Source organism: Carassius gibelio, chromosome B18, assembly GCF_023724105.1.
Source record: "Carassius gibelio isolate Cgi1373 ecotype wild population from Czech Republic chromosome B18, carGib1.2-hapl.c, whole genome shotgun sequence".
Lineage (NCBI taxonomy): Eukaryota > Metazoa > Chordata > Actinopteri > Cypriniformes > Cyprinidae > Carassius > Carassius gibelio.
The window spans coordinates 3,904,662-3,925,433 of NC_068413.1; the positions used below are offsets into that span (position 1 = coordinate 3,904,662).

Here is a 20,772-nt window from a genome sequence, read left to right on the forward strand (position 1 = left end):
CATTTTTTATTGAAATTATTTATTTTAACTCAAACTGTCTCTGTAGCTCTGGTTATGTGGACTGATGTATCTACAGAACAGTATGTATCACACTAACTTTTGTCTACGGTTAATATGGTAGAGCTGTGAGATCAGCCTCAGGCCGTTCTACATTACTTACCAGTAGTTGTCCAATGCTGAAATAGTTTGGGGGCTCCAAACGTCTCAACGAAGAAAGCATCTTAAATATTAACACTTAATGCTTCTATTCGAGTAAGAAACTTTAAGGTTCTGGATTAGCTTTCTTTTAAATAAAAGATAAAGGTGACTGCTTGTGAAACTCTGAGACACGTTATGTCCTTTGGTATTCTTCGTGAATTTCATGAGGATTTGTAATATATTAATTATGTTCATTTTATTTTATATTACTAAATGCAAACCGTGAGCTTTCTATTGAACATTGCTATTCAGATATGGGAAAAGAATTGCAGTGTTCTCACAGTTATTTAACCAATAGGAAACTTGCATTAGGTATGAACAACAACTTCTGTATTCTCTTTGCAATGTTGCTTTAGAAAAGGTGTTGAATTTGTTTTCATAGAAGTTCAGGTTCAGTTGCAAATATGATTTGCACTCGTTCTTCTCCAGGACTCACGCCTTACCTTGCACCAACCACGGGCGATTTCCTTCCGGGGTCAAGTGAAGCTCCAAGCGGCTCTTCCCCGAGTGAGCGCGTGTCCTTGTTCAGCTGCTGCAGCCGAGAGCTGAGCTCGCTGATCACAGTGGGCTTGCCTTCCTCTGCCCCCGAAAGCGGACGGGGTTCCACGGGGTCCCCCCACAACTTGGAGCGTCTCTGGAAGAGGTAGCGGGGTCTAGCCGGGCCTGAGGCTCCCGCAGCAGCAGCCAGCGCAGCCGCGTGCTGCTGTGAGAGCAGTTCACTATCAGATGACTGCTTGAGCAGAGGGTCCCTGAACGTCACCGGGCCCTTGCTGAGCTGGGACTTGAGCTTTGGCTTTGGAGGCACTGGCGGCTTATCAAGAATGAACGTCTGGCCATCTGCGTGGGTGGTGTAGGTGTCCGTAGGCTCGCCACTTTCCGAGGACAGTGTGGACATACTGGAGACAGTGGAGATGGTGCTCGTGGTTTCCAGGTGGTGATCACTGGAGCTACGAGTGTCTACCTCTTCCACCCCGGAGTCAGCAGCAGACTCTGGGCCCAGGTGGGACTCAGATGGCTTCCCTGAGGCTGCTTGCGGGCCACTGCTGGCAGGGACCTGTGCTGCTGTTGTGACCACTGCTGGAGGGACGGGGGGTGGTGGTGGAGCCGAGGGCAGGGCAGAAGGGGTTGTTTGCGCCAACGTCGGGGCAGGAGGTACTGCAGTTGCAGGTGTCTTTCCATGAAGGCCATTGGCAAATTCATCTGGTGGAGGAACCACACCGATTTTGCGGAGCTCCTCACGTGTCTCCTCGTCACTGGAAGAAAGCATAGCAGGTGGCAATGTGACCGTATAGGGTTCCACATCCTCTTCAGAACTACCCTGTGCCAGGGTTTTATCTGAGGATGGGCTGGGAGGTTGCTGGGAAGTTGGAGCTGTGGCTGGAGGAGGGGTGGATCTCAAAGAAGCATCAGGACCAGGGGACTTGGCGCGTTTTATTTCAGCTAACATGGGTTTTGGGCTCTCTGACAATGCCCCCTTGGGAGGTGGGGAGGGGACAATGTGTTCTGGGCTGGGCCCCACAGCCTCCCCATTACTCGTTGCATGAACCATGATAAGCCCAGCAGTTTTTTGCTGAGACGTGTCCATGATGCTGATGATCATACTCTTCTTGTCTTCAATTTTCCTTTCCTCCTTTGATTCTGTTCTTGTTTCTAACTCTTTCCTGGTGGATATGGGACTTCCCCACTGAATTTTGCCAGTGGGGGCAGAGGTCTCATAAATTCTTTTCGTTGCAGGGGAAAAGGGAGGTGAGGCAAACTCCCTCTCAACCTGTGACCGCTCAGCCTCTTTGGTCTGGGTCTCCATATACAGCACCCCTCCAGCAGCTTCATATTTAGTTCTGGGCTCAGGACTGCTTGAAGGGGACTGACTCTGGGAGGTTAATGCACGTTCCCTTGCGGCCAGCGCAAGTGCCAATGGAGAGTTGGGGTCGAGGGGCTTGCCAGTCAGTGGGTGAATGAAGGTGGTGCCCCCAGGAGAGGGTCGCAATGCCAGGGCGGGAGGAGGCAACTGACCAAGTTCACGTGTGAGCATTCGTTCATCAACAGAACGGGATGGTGTGAGTGAGGGGGCCTCTGGGGGTGGTGCTGAACTGCCCTCCATAGTGCCCACTGATAGGAAGACTGTGGATTTCCGCCTCTCCTCCAGTCGACGTTCCCGGTCTTTCACAGCATCAGCAATGGCAGCAGCGAAAGGTCCCTTTCCTTGCAACAGTCCCTCAGCCTGAGCTTGACTCCTTTCTTGCAACAGCTGCTGCTGCTGCTGATAGAAATCAGCCCTGCTGGTATGGTGGGCAGCTAGGCGCCCAGAGGGAGAGTGCTCTCTCGCATGGATGGATGCAAGTGCTAGTGAGGCTCTCTCCTGAGCATCTTCCACCTGGAGTTGCTTTACAAGCGGACTCTTCCTTCTCTGTGGCTTGCTCTGAGGTGGCGTGAACAAGCCCACGCTAAACTGGCCCACATTGGCATAGGGGTTATCAATGACCCGACCTTTCCGCTTGATCCTTTCGGGCGGAGTTGAAAGAGGACCTGGCCTGGGGATGTCAGTAGGCTCCACGGGAAGATGGGTGGAGTCCTGAAGGATGATCATGGAGCGGGCTTTCTTCTGCCGATCCATGTGGGAGGCATGGCGAGGCGGCTCAAACATCTCAGCAGACATTGTCTGTGGCAAAGCATGCAGTCTTGGTTCAGAGCCTGGTTTAAAACTGGAACGGCTGGGGTCATGAATACGACCAGGGGGAGGGGGTGGGCAGAACGAAGGAGGGGGTCCAGTATCTAGATAGTAAAGTGATGGGGGAGGTGGGGGGGCCATTTGAGGAGGTGGAGGGATACTATGGCTGTCTCTCAGGCTGTCCGTCATGGAGGAGCTCCGCGGAAACCTGTGCTCTGCTGCCAGGGCAGACAGTCGATCCTCTTCAGTTGCTCCTGTACAGACAGACAGATAGAGCTATAAAAATTTATTTTAGGTTTGGCTGAGCTTTGATGACAAACAAGTATACAATAATTTACAGATTTGATCTTTGAAAAGTAAAAAGTGAAAGAAAGTCGTGACATTTGCCACGTATGGTAACCCATACTCAGAATTGGTGCTCTGCATTTAACCCATCCAAGTGCAAACATACAGCAGTGAGAAGTGAACACCCGGAGCAGTGGGCAGCTATATCCAGCACCAGGGGAGCAACTGGGGGTTCAGTGCCTTGCTCAAGGGCACTTCAGCCATGGGTATTGAGGGCCGAAGAGAGTGCTGTTTATTCCCTCCCTCCCACCTACAACTCCTGCCAGCACTGAGACTCGAACCTGAGACCTTTGGGTTACAAGTCCAACTCCCAAATCTTTAGGCCACAGCTGCCCCCCTTTGGTCTTTCCTTTCACTGTTTCCCTTATTCTTGGCATTCCAATTTTACTGTGTGTCAAAATTCTACATTTAAATGCATTCAGATTTGAAGATCAAAGGACAGATAGATAAAAGAAACTAGAACAAAGCCAAGCACTTTACTGCTATTTCAAACTGAGGGGCTTAATTGAGGAGTGTATGTAAAAGATTCCTGAATAATTACCAAAAGACTTTGTTCTAGCCATGCTTTTCGGCAGCTGCATGTGGGCTTTTTCCAATGCTGGGTGTAGAGCACCATGGAGAGCAAGTCCTTGCCGCTCAAAAAGAGACTGCACGAAGAAAACATTTATGTTTAAAAAGGTCAAGCAGGAATATTTTGGCATATTTTCAACAAAGTGTTTCTATTGGCTACTGTTATTGTAAGAAGCTTCATCTCTCCTGAAAATAACAGCATAAAGTTGTGTTTTGGAAAACTATACTAGTACATTAGACCACCAACAAATCTGCATCAAGCCAGTTTTTCAGTGTGATAAATGTAAAACTAAGAAACGTTTTTGACTTTTGAAGTCAACTGTGTACATATAGCGTATTTGGTCAATGCTGCTAAAATGAGACACTTTCTGATCATCTGAGCATGTGCGGACATACTGTATCTTACACTGATTTCTGCTGGTGTAATTCTGCGACTAGTAGGACGTTGCTTCACCGTTGCTGCTCTGTAGTCTGCTTCCACCTTTGGCCTCAGTACTGTCTCCTGAGAGGCCAAAATCTCATCTAGCCTTTCTGTTAATAAACACACACATAAAACCATGTTCATTATAGACACTTACACAGGTTGTAACATGGATCTCATTTGATCACATGCTTTGAAATAAAAAAGGCCAGAAAAAATATGAAATGGAAGTGTTAATGACACATAATTAACAGAATGCAGCACTGCTTCTTATTTATGGCAAAAAGTATTGTATGGCAAGCTCCGTTCCAACCCATAGACCTGCCTGGCTGTATACTGTCTACTTGAGTAGTTCCTTACACAGGATACATTCATTTGTTCTTCTGAAGTTTATCAAGGTATTTGCGTGTTAACAAAGAAAAACAATTAAAAACATCACAGATGGAGGCAAGAATGCATCCTGTGTAAACAGTCCCTAAGGCAGCATCCTAACTGAAATAAAACCTCATAAGTGACTCATTTGGAACACATCACGTGCCACACAAATAGAATTCCTCATGTGAAAGGATTTCCAGTTTGGCATCAACACATCTTGGTACGTTAAGAGTGTGAAGTTCAAGTAAGCATGAAAAATACAGAACTACTATTATTTGAATAATATAATACATTTTTGTTTAAATTAGTATAGTAATTTTAACATATGATTTTTTTTCCAAAACATTCTGGGACATCCAAAACAAGGTACTTTTTAAAGAGAGCATAATTTTACTGCCTTTGTGATGGGAATGCCTAAAAATACTGGTTAGGTAGGCAGCTCACTAGGTTTTGGAACGGAGATAAATAAATAGTATTCCAGCATGAGCAAGGTGACGATGGTTGCATACACATATTCTAAAAACCTCAACTTACCTCCTCTTCTCCTCCTTGCAGAGGCTGAGCATGAAATAAATGTACAGAACACTTCTCCATTAAAGTCTCACAGCAGCAAATGTCTGTTGATATGTGTTTCAGTGTGTAAACGTGGGTGAACGTGAGTGAATATGTATAATGAACTCAGTAAACTCAGAGCACAGATTGAGCGAGAGAGGAAGAGACAGCTGATGTTTTGAACAGCCCAAATGGCTGCAGGAGGGAGATGACACAGTTAATAAATAAACAACGAAGAGCAACACAGAGAGAGAGAGACAGATAGAGAGAAAATGTTGCATCCAAATGTATGTGTATGTGTTAGGGGAATAGGATGTGTAAACCTATCTATTTTCTAAATTTACTATTTCATAATCTGAATGACTGACTAGTTGGAAGAACCCTAATGCCCAAAAATGTCCATCTTCATATGCTTAAAAAAGTGCAAACTGAATCCAAGAATGCTCAGCCCTTCAATACAGTAAATTACAGTGTAGTTTCTTCATTGGAAATGTAGCATTCCATCACTTGCTCATCAATGGATCCTATGTAGTGAATGGGTGCCGCCAGAATGAGAGTCCAAACAGCTGATAAAAACATCATAAAAATCCACAAGTAATCCACATGACTCCAGTCCATCAGTTAACATCTTGTAAAGCAAAAATCTGCATGTTTGTAAGAAACAAATCCATCAAGTCATTTTAACTTTAACTTTCAATTTTAACCATTGCTTTCAGCCAAAATACAGGTCCATAATCCAATATAACACTTCCAGTGAAAATAATCTACTGTTGTTCTTTCCATCAACATTTTTTAGAACTGTTCACTTGTAAATGAAGATTGGGCTGTGCATATTTCTTTATTGAGTCAGAAGAGATTGCTTTTTCCAATGGAGAGATCAGTATTACACCGTGTCCTAACTACAGCTGTGACACACAATATAATGTATTTTTTCCTTATTAATCATAATTTTTATATTAACCAGCTATGATGGCAACATGCACAGTTTCTATTTTAGAAACAGTTTCTATTTCTGAGACGTCACGTGTGGATTATTGTGATGTTTTTATCAGCTGTTTGGACTCTCATTCTGACGGCACCCATTCACTCTAAAGGATCCATTGCTGAGCAAGTAATGTAATGGTACATTTTTCAAATCGGTCCTGATGAAGAAACAAACTCATTTACATCTCGGATGGGTGAGTACATATTAGCAAATCTTCATTTTTGGGTGAACTATTCCTTTAAGAGAAAAACTGAAAGAAAAATTATCCAATCTCACAACATAGCACGCTTATTTCTTTGTTTGAGGAATTCTTACCTAGTTCTTCGAGCTCAGCGGTCATGCTTTTGGACCTCAGGGTGAGGGTGGTGCTGGGCGCTCTTTTTGGAGGTGGGGGTGCTGTGGAGGAAAGGCAAGGAGTAGATGAGAAGACAGGATGGCGTGGTGAGGGGCCTTCACGGCTGCTGCCCATCGGCAGTTGCCAGCGCTTTTTCACCATCTTCATCTGAAGATGAATGTTTCGCACTGCCGCACCACAATTAAACTCTCTCCTTATGTCTTTCTCTCTATGAAATGTAACATAGAATCATGCGACTATGAGACATCTCCTGTGTGATTGCACGACCAGAAACCAACTTCCGTTCTTGGCAGCCCTCTGATGGTAGAAAGAAATACTCGTCTCCCAAAACCCCTCATATCACATTCAGCCTCTTACACCCAAATGGTGGCCGAGTTTCCCTTTGTCTCTCAGAAGCAAAGCCTGATGCTATGTCCAAAGCATGCTATAAACTCCCGAGCAGCGATACAAGAAGCACCAAGAAAACGATCAGAGTTCCAGGAGATCAGACACTTCTGTCGTCTCAGTAACATCGGCGTAAAACTCCTCACTCCTTCAGTGAACAACCTTGCAGACCGGAGTGAAGCTGGAGAGAGAGAGAGACGAGGAGAGAAATACCAAGGCACTAATGCAATACTTACTTCAAACATGCATTGTAGTAACCATGGCAACTCTGGCAGGAGCAAGGCCTGGGTTTGTGCATTTCAACTGTGAGAATCTGTGTGTGTGAGTTTGTATGTGTGTGTGGGAGGATTTAGCTACAAAACTAACAACAGACACTCTATTATTACTTCATCAGTAGTGTGTAAGTGTGTGGTAGTTCGCATAGCCCAGAGTTATGCAATAACCCTGCAATAACTTTGCAGGTGACCATGATTTTGCCAAGAAAGAACAACATTTTCACCGACAATCAGATTTTAGGGTAAGGATCTTTCGTAGGGGCATAAACAACACAGCACCCCCTCTGATAGTAGGGATAGTTCATTTCTGTTGCATGCTGCAAAGCACCCTGCAAGCAAAACCGAGGTCATGGGTTTGACTCCCAGCGAATGCATGAATCAATGACATGGCTTAAATGCAATGCAGTTTGTGTTGGAAAAAAGCATTTGCCAAATGCATTAAATAGTGTGTTAATGCATTCTAGATTCAAGAGACTCATTGTTGAACATATAAATTATATTTAAGCAATATATTAAGCTGTGGATCTTATAATCTACAAACTTTGTTTATAATATTTGAATTTTCCATGGCAACATTTTTGTTTAATTAAAAATAAAAATAAATAAATTAAATTAAATTAATGTTAAATGTGTAGTCATTTTCCTTGGTGAAACGTCCAGCAACTTAATAAATAATAAAACAAAATAAAAAAGTTGCTTGGGATGAAAGCATCTGACAAATATATTACACATAAGCAGGGGTGCACATAAACCACTTATGGTTTGCATGCGCAAGCAAAATAAAAAATGCTTTATATAAATATGTTCTGACAGTGCATTTGTGTACCGACATGGTTCACAGCTGTTAATACACAATTACAATTTTAGATCACAAACTGTACTATATAAGTTTTATTTTCAACTTGAAAGTATAAATCTAGGCTATGCCATTCCATTTTCAAAGCACAGTGCAGATCTGTGACATTCATCCACTGACGCTCTTTAATCAGCAGCGCTAAATCCGAAAGCACGAATACTTACTTGCCGGCAACTGCCAAAATAAAAGCCTGCTGATTTTAAGTTTGAATATGATGGAAACACTTTTATTTATTCGTTTTTAGATGCTTTTATCCAAAGCGACTCAAAATTGTGGAATACATATAGCGATTCTACAAAGAAAGTAGTAATAAATATTAGCATTTTATTTTTAATTTTACTATAAAATAAATGTATTTGAATTTAATACTAGGACTGCCTTTTATTTTTAATAACATTATCACACACTATTATTTAGATTATTTGTTATTATTTTATATAAAAAACTAAATAAATAAAGTGCAATAATATTATAACTATTATTAATTCATTTTTAATAGTTATATTTAATGGGTCACCCTATATGCAGTGTGAGGACCAAACCAAATCTCCAGGTTCTCTTATGAGAACCAGGCTGAAAAAATTATGTGCACCCCTGAACATAAGTGTAGTTAATACATTTTGCCCTTGTGAGACTCACTGTTGAACATATATGAACTACATTTAAGCAATATATTTAGCTGGGGATCTTTTTTATAAAATACAATCTTTGTTAAATATACTCACGTTTTTCTTTGGTGGAAATCCACTTAATTATAAAATAGGATAAAATATAGATTCTGGAACGTGAAAAATCCATCAGTTTAATTATTATAATTATAATTATTTTAATAAAATAAAATAAATAAAATTGTTGCTTTGTATAAAGGCAGCTGCCAATGCACTCAATGACAGTAATGCATTTTGCACTTGTCAGACTCACTGCTGAACATATATGAACTACATTTAAACAATATATTAACCTATGGATCATATTTACAAGCTACACACTTTAACAATACTCACATTTTGGTAGAAAATAAACTTAAACACTTAACAATATAATAAAATAAAATAAAAATATTCATGGAGCACGTTAAAACTACAGTAATTTTCCTTTAATCCACAATGTTATAAATAACATTAAAAATATATATATATATATAAAAAAACAACAGAACATAAACTAATTTAACAAGACATGTCCATAGACTGAGATGCTGCAAAGACAGCGAGAACATCTGATGCATATATAAAGATTTGCAGAAAACTTATATTTAAAGTACTTTACAGTTAGGTATGGATCTGCATAGTCAACCATCCTCTATACTTTTAAGACGCTTTGGATAAAAGTGTTCCATCATCCACTAAATGCAAAACAGGTCAATGAAGGGTTCGGATTGTGTGGGAGTTGCAGATAAAAGTGTGGATAGTTTGCATGGATATTGAATAGACTACCTCTTTGGGTTTTGAGGTTTTGCTGTGGTTCTAATAACTCTACCGGTGGACTCATTCAACTGCTAATCGATTGAGTGGGTGTAGGAATGCACAAATGTGTGCATGTGGAAAGTCTGCACAGAAAACACTTCAATCTGCTTAGTCATCACAATTCCTTGTAACAAATAACCCTGTCATTTAGTTAATGCTCCTAAAGTTTTCTCCTCTGACAAACACAGTCATTACCGTCACGATCGGCTATGATCGCTACACATGCTCCTTTATGCCTTCTTGCAGCATTTTTTTCCTCGTGTCGAGACTAGATTCTCCCTGCTGAGAGAAATCTCTCACTTTCTGATCATTACATACAGTACAGAGCATCAAAGACTGGTTCCCTAGCAACCCGTGCCTTTAAGAGCTCCTCTGTCTGACTGCAGTAGCCCCGCCCACAATAAACAAACAGAACCAGCAGTCAGCACATTCCCTATAACTCAACTATAGTGCCACATACTCAATATTACACCATTTGCGTGAAACTGACTTAACACTTAGATGTTATTTTTGAAAGACACCCATGAATACATATAAAATACATTTAAGCAATATATTAAACTGCAGATCTTGTGTAAGTCGTAACACTGCTCATAATAGCTGCATTTTCATTGTTGCAAAGTTAAAAAGTTAAATTAAGAAAATTTTACCTAAGAACAAAATGCAGAAATGTAACTCTTAAGATGAAATGGAAAACAAAAATAATTAATGTAAAAAAATAAAAAGAATAATAGTAGTAATATTAGTGCGGTGATATATAGCACAACTGTGCTCACGGTGAGCTGAGTTCGATTCCCATCTTGAGGTCCTCTCCACCCACTACTTTCCTTGTAATACTTTACAAAAAGGCATCAAACCTCCCCCCTCCCCCCCAAAATGAAAAATTTAAATAATAATAATGAAAATTAAAAATGACAAAATAAAAAAATAAATAAAATAATAAAGGACAGTTCTGTTAAAAATAAAATAAACAAGTATCTTACCCTTCTTCCTGACTGTCTCCTCAGACTCTGGCTTTCGTGTGACTGACACCACCTTCATCAGGAGGTTATTCCCGCCCTGCCGTATGAGTGACACCACCTGCTTGTGTCCCACTTTTACCACGTTTACACCATTCACCTGAAAGAAAAATTACAAAGAAATCCTAAGTATTTTTCCACCCCTCTGGGACATTGCCAGAATCTCAGACTAGACTCAAGGTCATTACACAACTTGAACAAACATTACTGCATTTTTTATGTGCAGAAAATATGAAACATGATTAATAGAAGATACAGAAAGATATCAGGATATCAGCAGACAAACCAATCCCTATACCTCAATCAGAAAATCACCCGTCCTTAGCCCCGCCCTCCAGGCCACGCCCTCAACATCCACAGACTCCAGGTACTGCAGTGCAGGAAAGGCAGGTGTGGGTGTAAACTCTTCAATGGGCGTCTCCGCTTCACAAACACAGAGAATCACATGGAAGATCACACTATTGGTGCTTAGACTCTTTTTGAAGTCAATGAATGGCTTAATTATAATAATATATACTATTATAAACATGTGTCCAAATAGATCTCTAAGTGTTTTCCTTTTAATCTTTGAGGAAGACATAGTATTTATGAAAGCAATAAAGAGACTGCTGACACCCATATTCGTAAGAGATATTAATGCACCATGTGGTTAACAGATGGCATTAGGAACTCATAACTCCTATCCAGGATGGTGCCACCCCAGAGACTGGGCAATAACACACACACACACACACACACACACACACACACACACTTGCATTTGTGGTTTACGGGGGCTCTCCATAGACGTAATGGTTTTATACTGTAAAAACTGTATTTTCTATCGCCCCATACACCAATCCTACACCTACCCCTTACAGAAAACTACTGGCAAGTTTTGAATTTCATAAAACACAGTTTTGAGGAAGTGTCCTCATACACCATGTTTGCATTGTAGTACCCATGTCATTATACACATTTGTTTCCTCATAAACCATAAACCCTGCTGATCTGTATGTGTTTTTAAACACAAGTGTCTATTAATGCTGTTGAGTCACCACTATATATGTTTCAGAAATGTCACAATATGAACCAGTGACCACAATATTTGATTATGTAAGTAATGATGTTAACATTCACTTAACTCTATTTGATGCTGTCACCAGAACCGCATCTGTAAAGCACACACACTAATGGAGTACAGATATGCATTTATTTCATATAAATGATTGTAGATGTGTGATGAATGTTATTTCAGAGTAATATTTATTTTAACTCTAGAGAAAAACTACATTTTGGTTCAATGGTTCTTTGCAAGTGCTTGGGTTTTTACAGGGATTCTTATACTGGTCACTGGATATTAAAAAGTTATTCACGGTACATTATACTGTACTTTCATCCGAGGAGTCTATTGCATTTAGGGTTCTTTTCATCACAACTAGAACATCTTAAATTAAATGTAATCCTCATATTTTAATCATAATTTTCATGGCAATTATTAATAAATTGTTTATTATTAAATTATTTTGATTTATTATCAATACAAATAATAAAGACTATATTAACTATTAATACTTATTGTTATAACAATAATAATAACTATTTTATATACATACATATATTTTTAATTTAAGAACAAAATAATTATAATATAAATTATTATCATTTAGATTATTGTTAATAATAAAAATAATTACTATTATCTATTGGTAATTAGTGTTAATTATTATTATTATTTATTTTTTGCCATATTTTGCCTTTATTGTAACAGGACAGATCAGAATTGACAGGAAGTGAAGTGGGAGAGAGGGGGCAGGATCAGGAAAGGTCCTCAAGTCGGGATTTGAACACGGGATGCCTGTAAGGTAACAGTATATTTTGTCGGCGTGCTTCTCACAAGACTATCGGTGCGACTATTATTATTATACATTTTTATATTTAATAAATTAACTGGATAATTAACAATGCTCCTGGTCTTACAATGTACTTCCATCAAAACAATGTAAACCATTTTATTTTCACCCATAACTAAAACTATTTAAACTTGACTGTAATGAAACTGCATTCAAGTCTTGCTCCATTCCGATTGGTCAGTTTTTAACAAGCCAAGCGATTCTCAAATTCAACTATTTTTGGAAAATCCTGTTTTTCTTGGAATTGCATCACATTACAAAAGTAAGATGTGTTGCAAACAGTGTTTCATGCTGACTTCAAGTGTGTAATGCAACCTAATATTGTAAAAGAAGCATCTACTCTGATAGTAAGAGCAAACCGAGGCCCTGAACTCAAAGCCACGTCTTACCTTTTGCTCCCCGCAAGACGAAGCCGAATCCTTCATTCTCTTTCTTCTGGAGCACAGCGTTCTTCTCCTCGATGATGTAATCACTGGGCATAAGAGAGAGCAGGACAGTGATGTCAGACTCCAGCACCATGCCTGTATCAGGGCCACCACCACAGCCGGACCACCTGGACATACCCCCACACACTGCTACTCTCCCTGTCCTGCTCCACTGATGAGCCAATCAGGTTAAAAGCTGAGGCTGTGAGAGTGTGGATGGTATGAAAAAGCTCAGGTGGAAGCTCCTGTCCTTCTGTTTGACTCCAGCGCAACCTCTTTAACTGCATTAGGAGATTGGACCAAATGCTAAAATCCAGCCTTTTATGCGATTACATGAAAGGACAGAAAAATTGAGGGCCTTCAACTCTTTCACCATCCAACTTCGAATGCACTAGAGAGACAAATCATCCTTTAAAGCCAGAAATGTACAAAGACAATGTCAACCCTGCATCCATGCCTTAAAGTGCAGCCCATCAGTGATAAAAAGATGGGACGAGTGCTCACAAAAAAGAAAGCGAGTCAGAGACAAACAAAGGATCTTTTTCTATGGTGGTCTCTATCCCTTAACACACATACACACACACACGGTCCATCTGTCTGTATGCATGGAGATAGTTATCATCAGTGCGAACAGCAGGGACAAATCTGTTCTTCCTTACTTATGTGAGCCACAGTTACCCGCCTGTAGACACCATCAGCCCCCCGCCAACACACACATACAAACAGCGCTCTAGACATACAAATATCACTTCACTAACCTCACTGCTATGATTAACTGTGCTGTTCTTCATTTGCATGACTTGCAAACGATTTGGCAGATTCTTCTATCTAAAACAACTAATGGGCTTCGCATGCTTAAGGCAAGACACTACAGGTGAAAAGGCTACAGATTGCAATTAAAAGATATCACTGCACTTTCCACTGTTGATTAATCACAGTAGATTAAGATAACTGTTTATTACAAGTTTTCTGAAATGTTATGTTTAAATTTGCAAATGAGGTATTATGTAATTGAATATGCTAATTAATATGCTAATTTGCATACATTTCCAGAACAGAAATCTGAATACTGGATATTTCATGTATTTTGTTGACATATTAGAGTTAATGGTTTTTACAGAGGGGGGTTTTGGATATCTTACTCCAAAAATAGGAAAATATTTCTAAGGGAAACACATTTTAAGGAATAAAATGCTGCATAAATCAGGTGAGTGATATATGAACAACCCCCTCTGTAAAAACCTTTAGGAATAAACTGTAAGGTTGGCTGTTTGTAACTGCTACTGAAGTGGAGTGCATGAAAAAAAAAACACTCATTTTGAGAAAAACATATATATTGTAAATTAAATCTACATAAATAATGTGTAATGTGCACTTTAGATGTTTTCTTTGCACTAGTCTGAAAGAAGACAAGTCTCAAAATTGACCAGTGTTAGAAAAACACCAGATATTCTTGTAGTGACTTAAATTAAAAATGTTCTTTGTTAAAGCTGGCATTAAAATAAAAATACACCCTATCTATTTTCTAAATGCAATTTATTAATCACATTGTGAGAGATTTGTTCATGCATGTGTTTCAGTTTGAAAAAATGAGCTTCGAGCTTGTAATTTTTAATCAAACGTTATAACTGGATCTTCCAGTGAAATGACAGACTCTCTGGTGACTTGCACCGAATATTGGAAACCAAAAATACTGGAGACCATTGACTTCCACTTTATAGAATAAAAAACACTTACCTATTTCTAAAAATATTTTCTTTTAGGTTTCACTGCCAAAAAGTCATACAGGTTTGAATTTATATGAGGGCGAGGGCGAGCAGTGATTATTTTTTAAGTATTCTTAAGCAAAAATTATAGTATCTCATATGATCTCATATGATGCATCAGTTAACTCTCTTTCAGATGTTTAAACTAAAAAAACTTGTGGATATTTAATCTACTGTACCAAGCATGAATATTTAAAGGAGTCATCATAAGTGAGTCTATGATTGGCTATCTGTTGCTAAACAACTTGCTGTAAAATTCAAGCACTGCACTGATCCACACTGCATGCCTTCAGTGCCAGCAGAGGGTGTAAAAAGACATTAATCCAAAGTTAATCATAGTGTGAAAAGCAATTTACAGTCATTTCATGATAGAGATCAGTTTGGGTCTTCCCTGGGAATCAAACCCATGACCTTGGCATTGCTGGTGCCACGCTCTGCCAGTCAAGCTTAAGAAAAAGATATTCATTTTATTACAGCAAAATCTATATATCTTCGCACAGCATCTCATTTATAACAACTCCTATATCATCTAAAAATCTGTTTTACAAACAATGCATAATACAGTCTTTGTGAACAGCTGCTTGTGCGCTGATTGCAGAATAATTACCACAAAAACAACTAAAAGCTGTCTATGTGATCATACAGTATGAGACCAGAGCAACGACTGGTGTCTGTATCATCAGCTATTAGAACAAAGCTCATCTCTCTATCTCTCTCTGTTGTACCCTGAGGGTCTTCATCACTGATGCATTAGGAGTGACAAGAATCTAATTAAGCAGTGGAAAATCAATTAGATCAATTACAGATGATTCGGTGTCGTTAGCGCCCCGGGTTAACAAAGCGCTCTGTCCATCGGAACAGCAGTCACGCCTGTGATAACATCAGTGTACGGTCGGGCGTCTGGAACTGCCATTTGCTGTGGTTTGTTTACGAACAAAATCCCAGACAAGCCACATTAAACTGGGGCAGTGGAATATTTGGGTTGCATTTCCCATTAGCTATTTAATAAATGCAAAGGCGAACACTTAGCAATTGTGACTAAGAACAAAAGCTTAATATGATATCTCGTCCCTTACAATATCATAGTAAAACCATGGCAATAGCACAGTAAAAGTAACTGAAAAAGAAATTATGTATATATGCGTGTGTATATAATTATTTATATTTCCCCAATTATTTTTACTATGGTATAGATGAGTGTGCGTACTTTGTCTGGCTTGATTTATGCCTTAATTAATATTTCTGTTATATAAATACATTAACCATTTCAAATATTTGTTATAAGCTTACAAAAGCCCTTACAGCCAAGTTCAGCTAATCTAGCGCCTTATGATAATTTGATAAAATAATGAAGTGTGAAAATGCATATAAAGGACATTAGACCTCAGGAAGGTTTAGTGTAGCGCTGACTTGTCAATGTAGTGCACACAACTCCCTAAAATGATCTCCTGAGCCGAGACGAACATGCATGAGAATGTTAACCCCACTTTGTCCCATGTCAATGAAGCTACACCTCTGTATACGGCGACTGACAATCAAATATAATGAACACCTATGAGAGGAGTGAAGAAGGAGTTGTTGACAGCACATTTTAACTTATGCCAGTTAATGTGTGCTTTCTGTCTGTGTGCTAGCTTTTCACAGATAGGTCAACGTGTGCTAACTGTTGATGTTCAGTTTAGTGCACTTAACAGTGTAGCTGGCCATGGATCAGCACACTTACATTTACACTAAATCTAAGTAGTGATTAAAATATTTCCTATAACACTTACATCATCAGTCTTAGTATGGATTGGACATAGGAAAGTATTAGCTAAAAGTAGTTCATGAATGCTAATATTTACAGTTTAAATTGAGTAGCAGACTTGTAATTTTAGCTAAGCATACTTTGGTACACTTACATGCTAATATTTACTGTTTAAATTGATTAGCCTAACAGACTTAGCGGAACAGAGTTTGGCATGCTAACAGTCTTAATCTATTAATATAACTTCATTTCAGTAAGGTGATGATTATTCATTCACATCTCATAATGGGAAACAGATTTTAAGAGTCTGGGAGAGGCTTCATTTGTCTTGTATGTTTCGAGTCCATTTGAGAAGCTAATTGATTTGACTGGGTGCAGTTCTTTAGGCTGCTGTTCTAGACCTGTTTGCTGTTGTTGAGCATCCTGGCAAGAGAAGATGAATGGAGTGGAAAGAATCAGTTTGACAGAGAGACTCCAGTAATTAATCCTCTCTCGTTCTCTCTCTCTTACTCCTTTCCCAAACTCATCTCATCTTATCCTCCGTCTCACATCCATCAGTCTTCAACTTCACAGTGTTAAATATATTACACATGCAGATTCAAAAGAATTAAAACAGCAGTAACAAAAACTTGCTTATGTGTTGCGTTCACAGGTAGAATGGATATGCAAGAGTATGGAAAGTATTTGCCTCTAAAGACCTTAGTGGGTTTAGTGGATGCCAAACTGAATTTACAGTGGATGAAAATGAGGCTGTGAGGGATTCACTCTTCAGAATGGCACACACTGTACAAGTCTTAGATCACTTAATTCACAGCGTATAGCTTTTAAAACTTTTTTATGGATTGTCTTGAACAATCGCTAGGTTTGTACACAGTACAATCCATTAAACTGTGCTTCTATCTCTCACAGCCTTGTTTTATCTCCAAAATTAAATAGGCGCAAGCCTGAATAAAGGATATAGCTCCATAATAATAAAAAATTATGATTTTTTTTTAACATGATGAACTCTGACCTGCAACTTTGTATAGTGAAAAGACATTCCACCAATGTCAGCATTTGGCTATATATATATATATATATATATATATATATATATATATATATATATATATACACTGCTTTTGTAGTAGAAAACTATACAAACTTTAAATGAGAAGCTGTGCAATGCTGTGAGAAACTGTAGTAGATATCTAAATGCATTTAATAATATAAAGTTATTTATAAAATATAGAAAATACATCTATGTCATAAAATGTCATTATTTTTATATTAAAGCATACAGCATCACATTTTGTTGCTCATATTCATTGGTGGGACAGAATTAAGTGCATTCATACAATGTACATTCATGTCCCTTGAAACAAAGCAGATATTATTCATAAGAAGATTTGCATATCCAATAACACTGTAACATTGAGCATAATGTAAAACATGACTTCTCGTTTAATTGTTTTTTATTACACTCAGATGTACAGTTTAATGTAGTTCTTGGTTCTCAATGGAATCAAGTTCTTATGCATTTATTTTTTCATCTAAAATAAACAGAAATAAAAATAAATATGTTGTATGCGATAAAATGTGAAATGAGAACTAAGTAAGTGTGTGAATTAAAAGCAAATATAATCAAAAGCATGATGTAATGTGTTCACAACCTCTTTTCTCTAGATGGCAGTAGAGATTCAATACCACGAATGACAGACTTCACTGAGTCAGACTAACTTCCTCAGGTTTGCTCTGAACTATATATATATAGTTTATTTATTACTATGATATTCCTATGTTTATATATATATATATATATATATATATATACACACACACACACACACACACACATATATATATATATATATATATATATATATATATATATATATATATACATATATATATATATATATATATATATATATATGTTTATTCTGCATGCACACATATATACATTACCTATATGAGGTAAAGTTGTCGTAGGAGCCCACAGTGTAATGTCTGAACAACCTCTTGGTTCGGTCTTCTCTCGTCTCTGAAAGAAAAACACGACACAATTTTAAACATTAATCATCACAAACACCCTATTTGTCATTTTCAGAGCTGTTTATCATATTTCCATTGCATTTCAGAGCTGATAGCATGTCTCTAATCAGCTTTCTGCAAAATTATGTTTGTTTGTTTGTGTGCGGAAAAATGTAGACAATCTTAATTAAATGCACAGGCAAGGTCAACTGTATATTTGTGTGTGTGTGTGTGTGTGTGTGTGAGAGAGAATGTGGTCTCGTTAATCCAGTCAGAGGGTCTGGCTAAAAGGCCTGGTGTCTCAAGCCAGACTAGATTTATGTGATTGGACTTTGGGCTGGAAATCAATGCACTGCTCCCCTACCGAAGGCCAATCTGCTGACAAACATACACACATATTCACGTTCACACACAAACACACCATGAGAATCTCACAAATAATGAATCTTACAAACATTTTCTGGCAAGAACAGAGAGTCAAACACATGCATTTCTTTCCTAGATAGATTAGAAATTGTGTTACAGTGGGTTATTGAATTACACTTTGCTCTCTGTGTTATTGAATTCAACATGTCCTCCTCTCTCTCTCCCCTTTCTTAATAAACTCAGTGACCCACTTGCTCTGGTCTGATTACTAATGCATATTTTCTTTTCTTCCGTCCCCGTCTCCACTCCTTCCTGTGTCACAGTCTGGTATTCCCTCTGTGCATGTCTGCTCTTCTTCAGTCCTCTCTTGCTTTGAGTGTCTTGGTGATTGTGTTTAAAGGAGTCAAATTAAGATACATCAAAGTCTCCTTGATGTTTTGAAATAAACAAGTTCAGCACACTTTGAAAACATACTGTAAAAATACTTTGTCTTTCAGCCAGAAAAAAGAAATGACATTTGAACATTGTATACAAGAAGCCAGATTTGTACTTATACTCATAGATACTATTCAAACTAATAATAAGCATAAACTGTGGTATGCTACCCTGCAGTATTATCCTATAATACATGACAAGAGTCAAAGTGTCATGTAATAAAATGATGAAAGTATTTAACAAATTATTTCAAATGAAATATACAGTAGTAGATGTAATATACAGAAATAAATGCATATAAAACAATGAATACAAACAAATATATAAATAAATGTTTATGCTAAATTATAGAATAAACACATTTGAATAAATAAAAACATTAATTTAGAGATACATAAAACTGATAGAAAATAGATAGAAAAAAGCCTGCTTTAAACACACTCACAATTCCATAACTAAGTCTAAAATTCAGCCTGTTATACTCACACTTTAGTCACTTTACCGAGACTAATGTGATTAATAATTACATTACATTTATATTTGATTACATTTCAAGAAAGAATATAAGAGAGAGAGAGAGAGAGAGAGAGAGAGAGGAAAAGCGAGAGTAACATCTACTGACTGTGTCCTACTCTGTCACCACAGAATTGAGAAGTTAAAGCATGCATTAGCATTTTAATGACTTGAAGGCAAGGACGGACGCACAGATCAAATTCACAGGAGAGGGAAAGAGAGAATGAGAGAGAAAGAGGGTGATATATACGCACATATATAAGCACTGGTATTAGTATTGCATATAGCAGTGGTTCTCAACCTTTTTTGTTTTACTCCAAGGCCCCCCAACCTTTTCTATTCACAAAATCCAAGGTATTCTAGTGTTATTACTTTTCTTTTCCATTTTATTATTTTTAATCAAAATAAATTCAAGACAGATTTAAACCTTCAGTGTTCTTTTTTAAAAACTTACTTTGCAAAAAATGCCACAGCAGACATTATTAAAAACTTAACTTAAAAGTACTTAAGGTTCAGTTACACAGTAACAGTAAGTCAACCTGCAATGCCAATCAAGACCACAGGGAGATGCCAAAGAACTGCATATAGCTACTATACGGATCCATTCAGAATCACTAAACACACCAAAATATAAAAGAAAAATGAAAACATTATAAAAAAACATTATAAAACATTTGAATTTTATACAGATAAATATATATCTTTTAATAAATAAATATACCTAAATTATTTACAATTCTAATATAATGAATAAATTATTAATACAAATAACAATAAAACAAAACAAATACATATTAAAATTTTGACCTTATGACCATAGACCGTATAAATAAAATTATTTAATACATATGTTATTAATTAATAAATAATTTGATAAAGTATATGAACCAATATACATTAAAATAAATAAAAAATACTGATTAGAATTATACAAACTACTATATATCTAAAATATTTCTATTGTAAATTCTAAAAAAAATATATATACACACACAGACAAACCTAAATCATGAATACATTAATAAATGACAAAATATCTGAAACAATAATTTTTAAAATAAATATATTAAATAACTATAAAGTTGTAATGTTCCGAAAATATATCAAGTTGAGTAAGAGTTAATGAGTTATACATTATATGCACAA

The 20,772-nt window shown here is 37.7% G+C and overlaps 1 protein-coding gene across 1 annotated transcript in view; it reads right to left on the reverse strand.

Moving 5' to 3' along the window:
• LOC127977142 (SH3 and multiple ankyrin repeat domains protein 3) overlaps window positions 1-20,772 on the reverse strand; it is a 270,804-nt gene that overhangs the window by 9,057 nt on the left and 240,975 nt on the right. The window contains exons 14-22 of the mRNA XM_052581844.1: window positions 18,247-18,322; window positions 12,751-12,833; window positions 10,768-10,892; window positions 10,434-10,569; window positions 6,430-6,510; window positions 5,112-5,135; window positions 4,188-4,312; window positions 3,753-3,858; window positions 642-3,120 (exon numbers count right to left, since the gene is read on the reverse strand). Coding sequence (XP_052437804.1) covers window positions 642-3,120; window positions 3,753-3,858; window positions 4,188-4,312; window positions 5,112-5,135; window positions 6,430-6,510; window positions 10,434-10,569; window positions 10,768-10,892; window positions 12,751-12,833; window positions 18,247-18,322 — 3,235 coding nt within the window. The remainder of the gene's footprint in view (window positions 1-641; window positions 3,121-3,752; window positions 3,859-4,187; window positions 4,313-5,111; window positions 5,136-6,429; window positions 6,511-10,433; window positions 10,570-10,767; window positions 10,893-12,750; window positions 12,834-18,246; window positions 18,323-20,772) is intronic.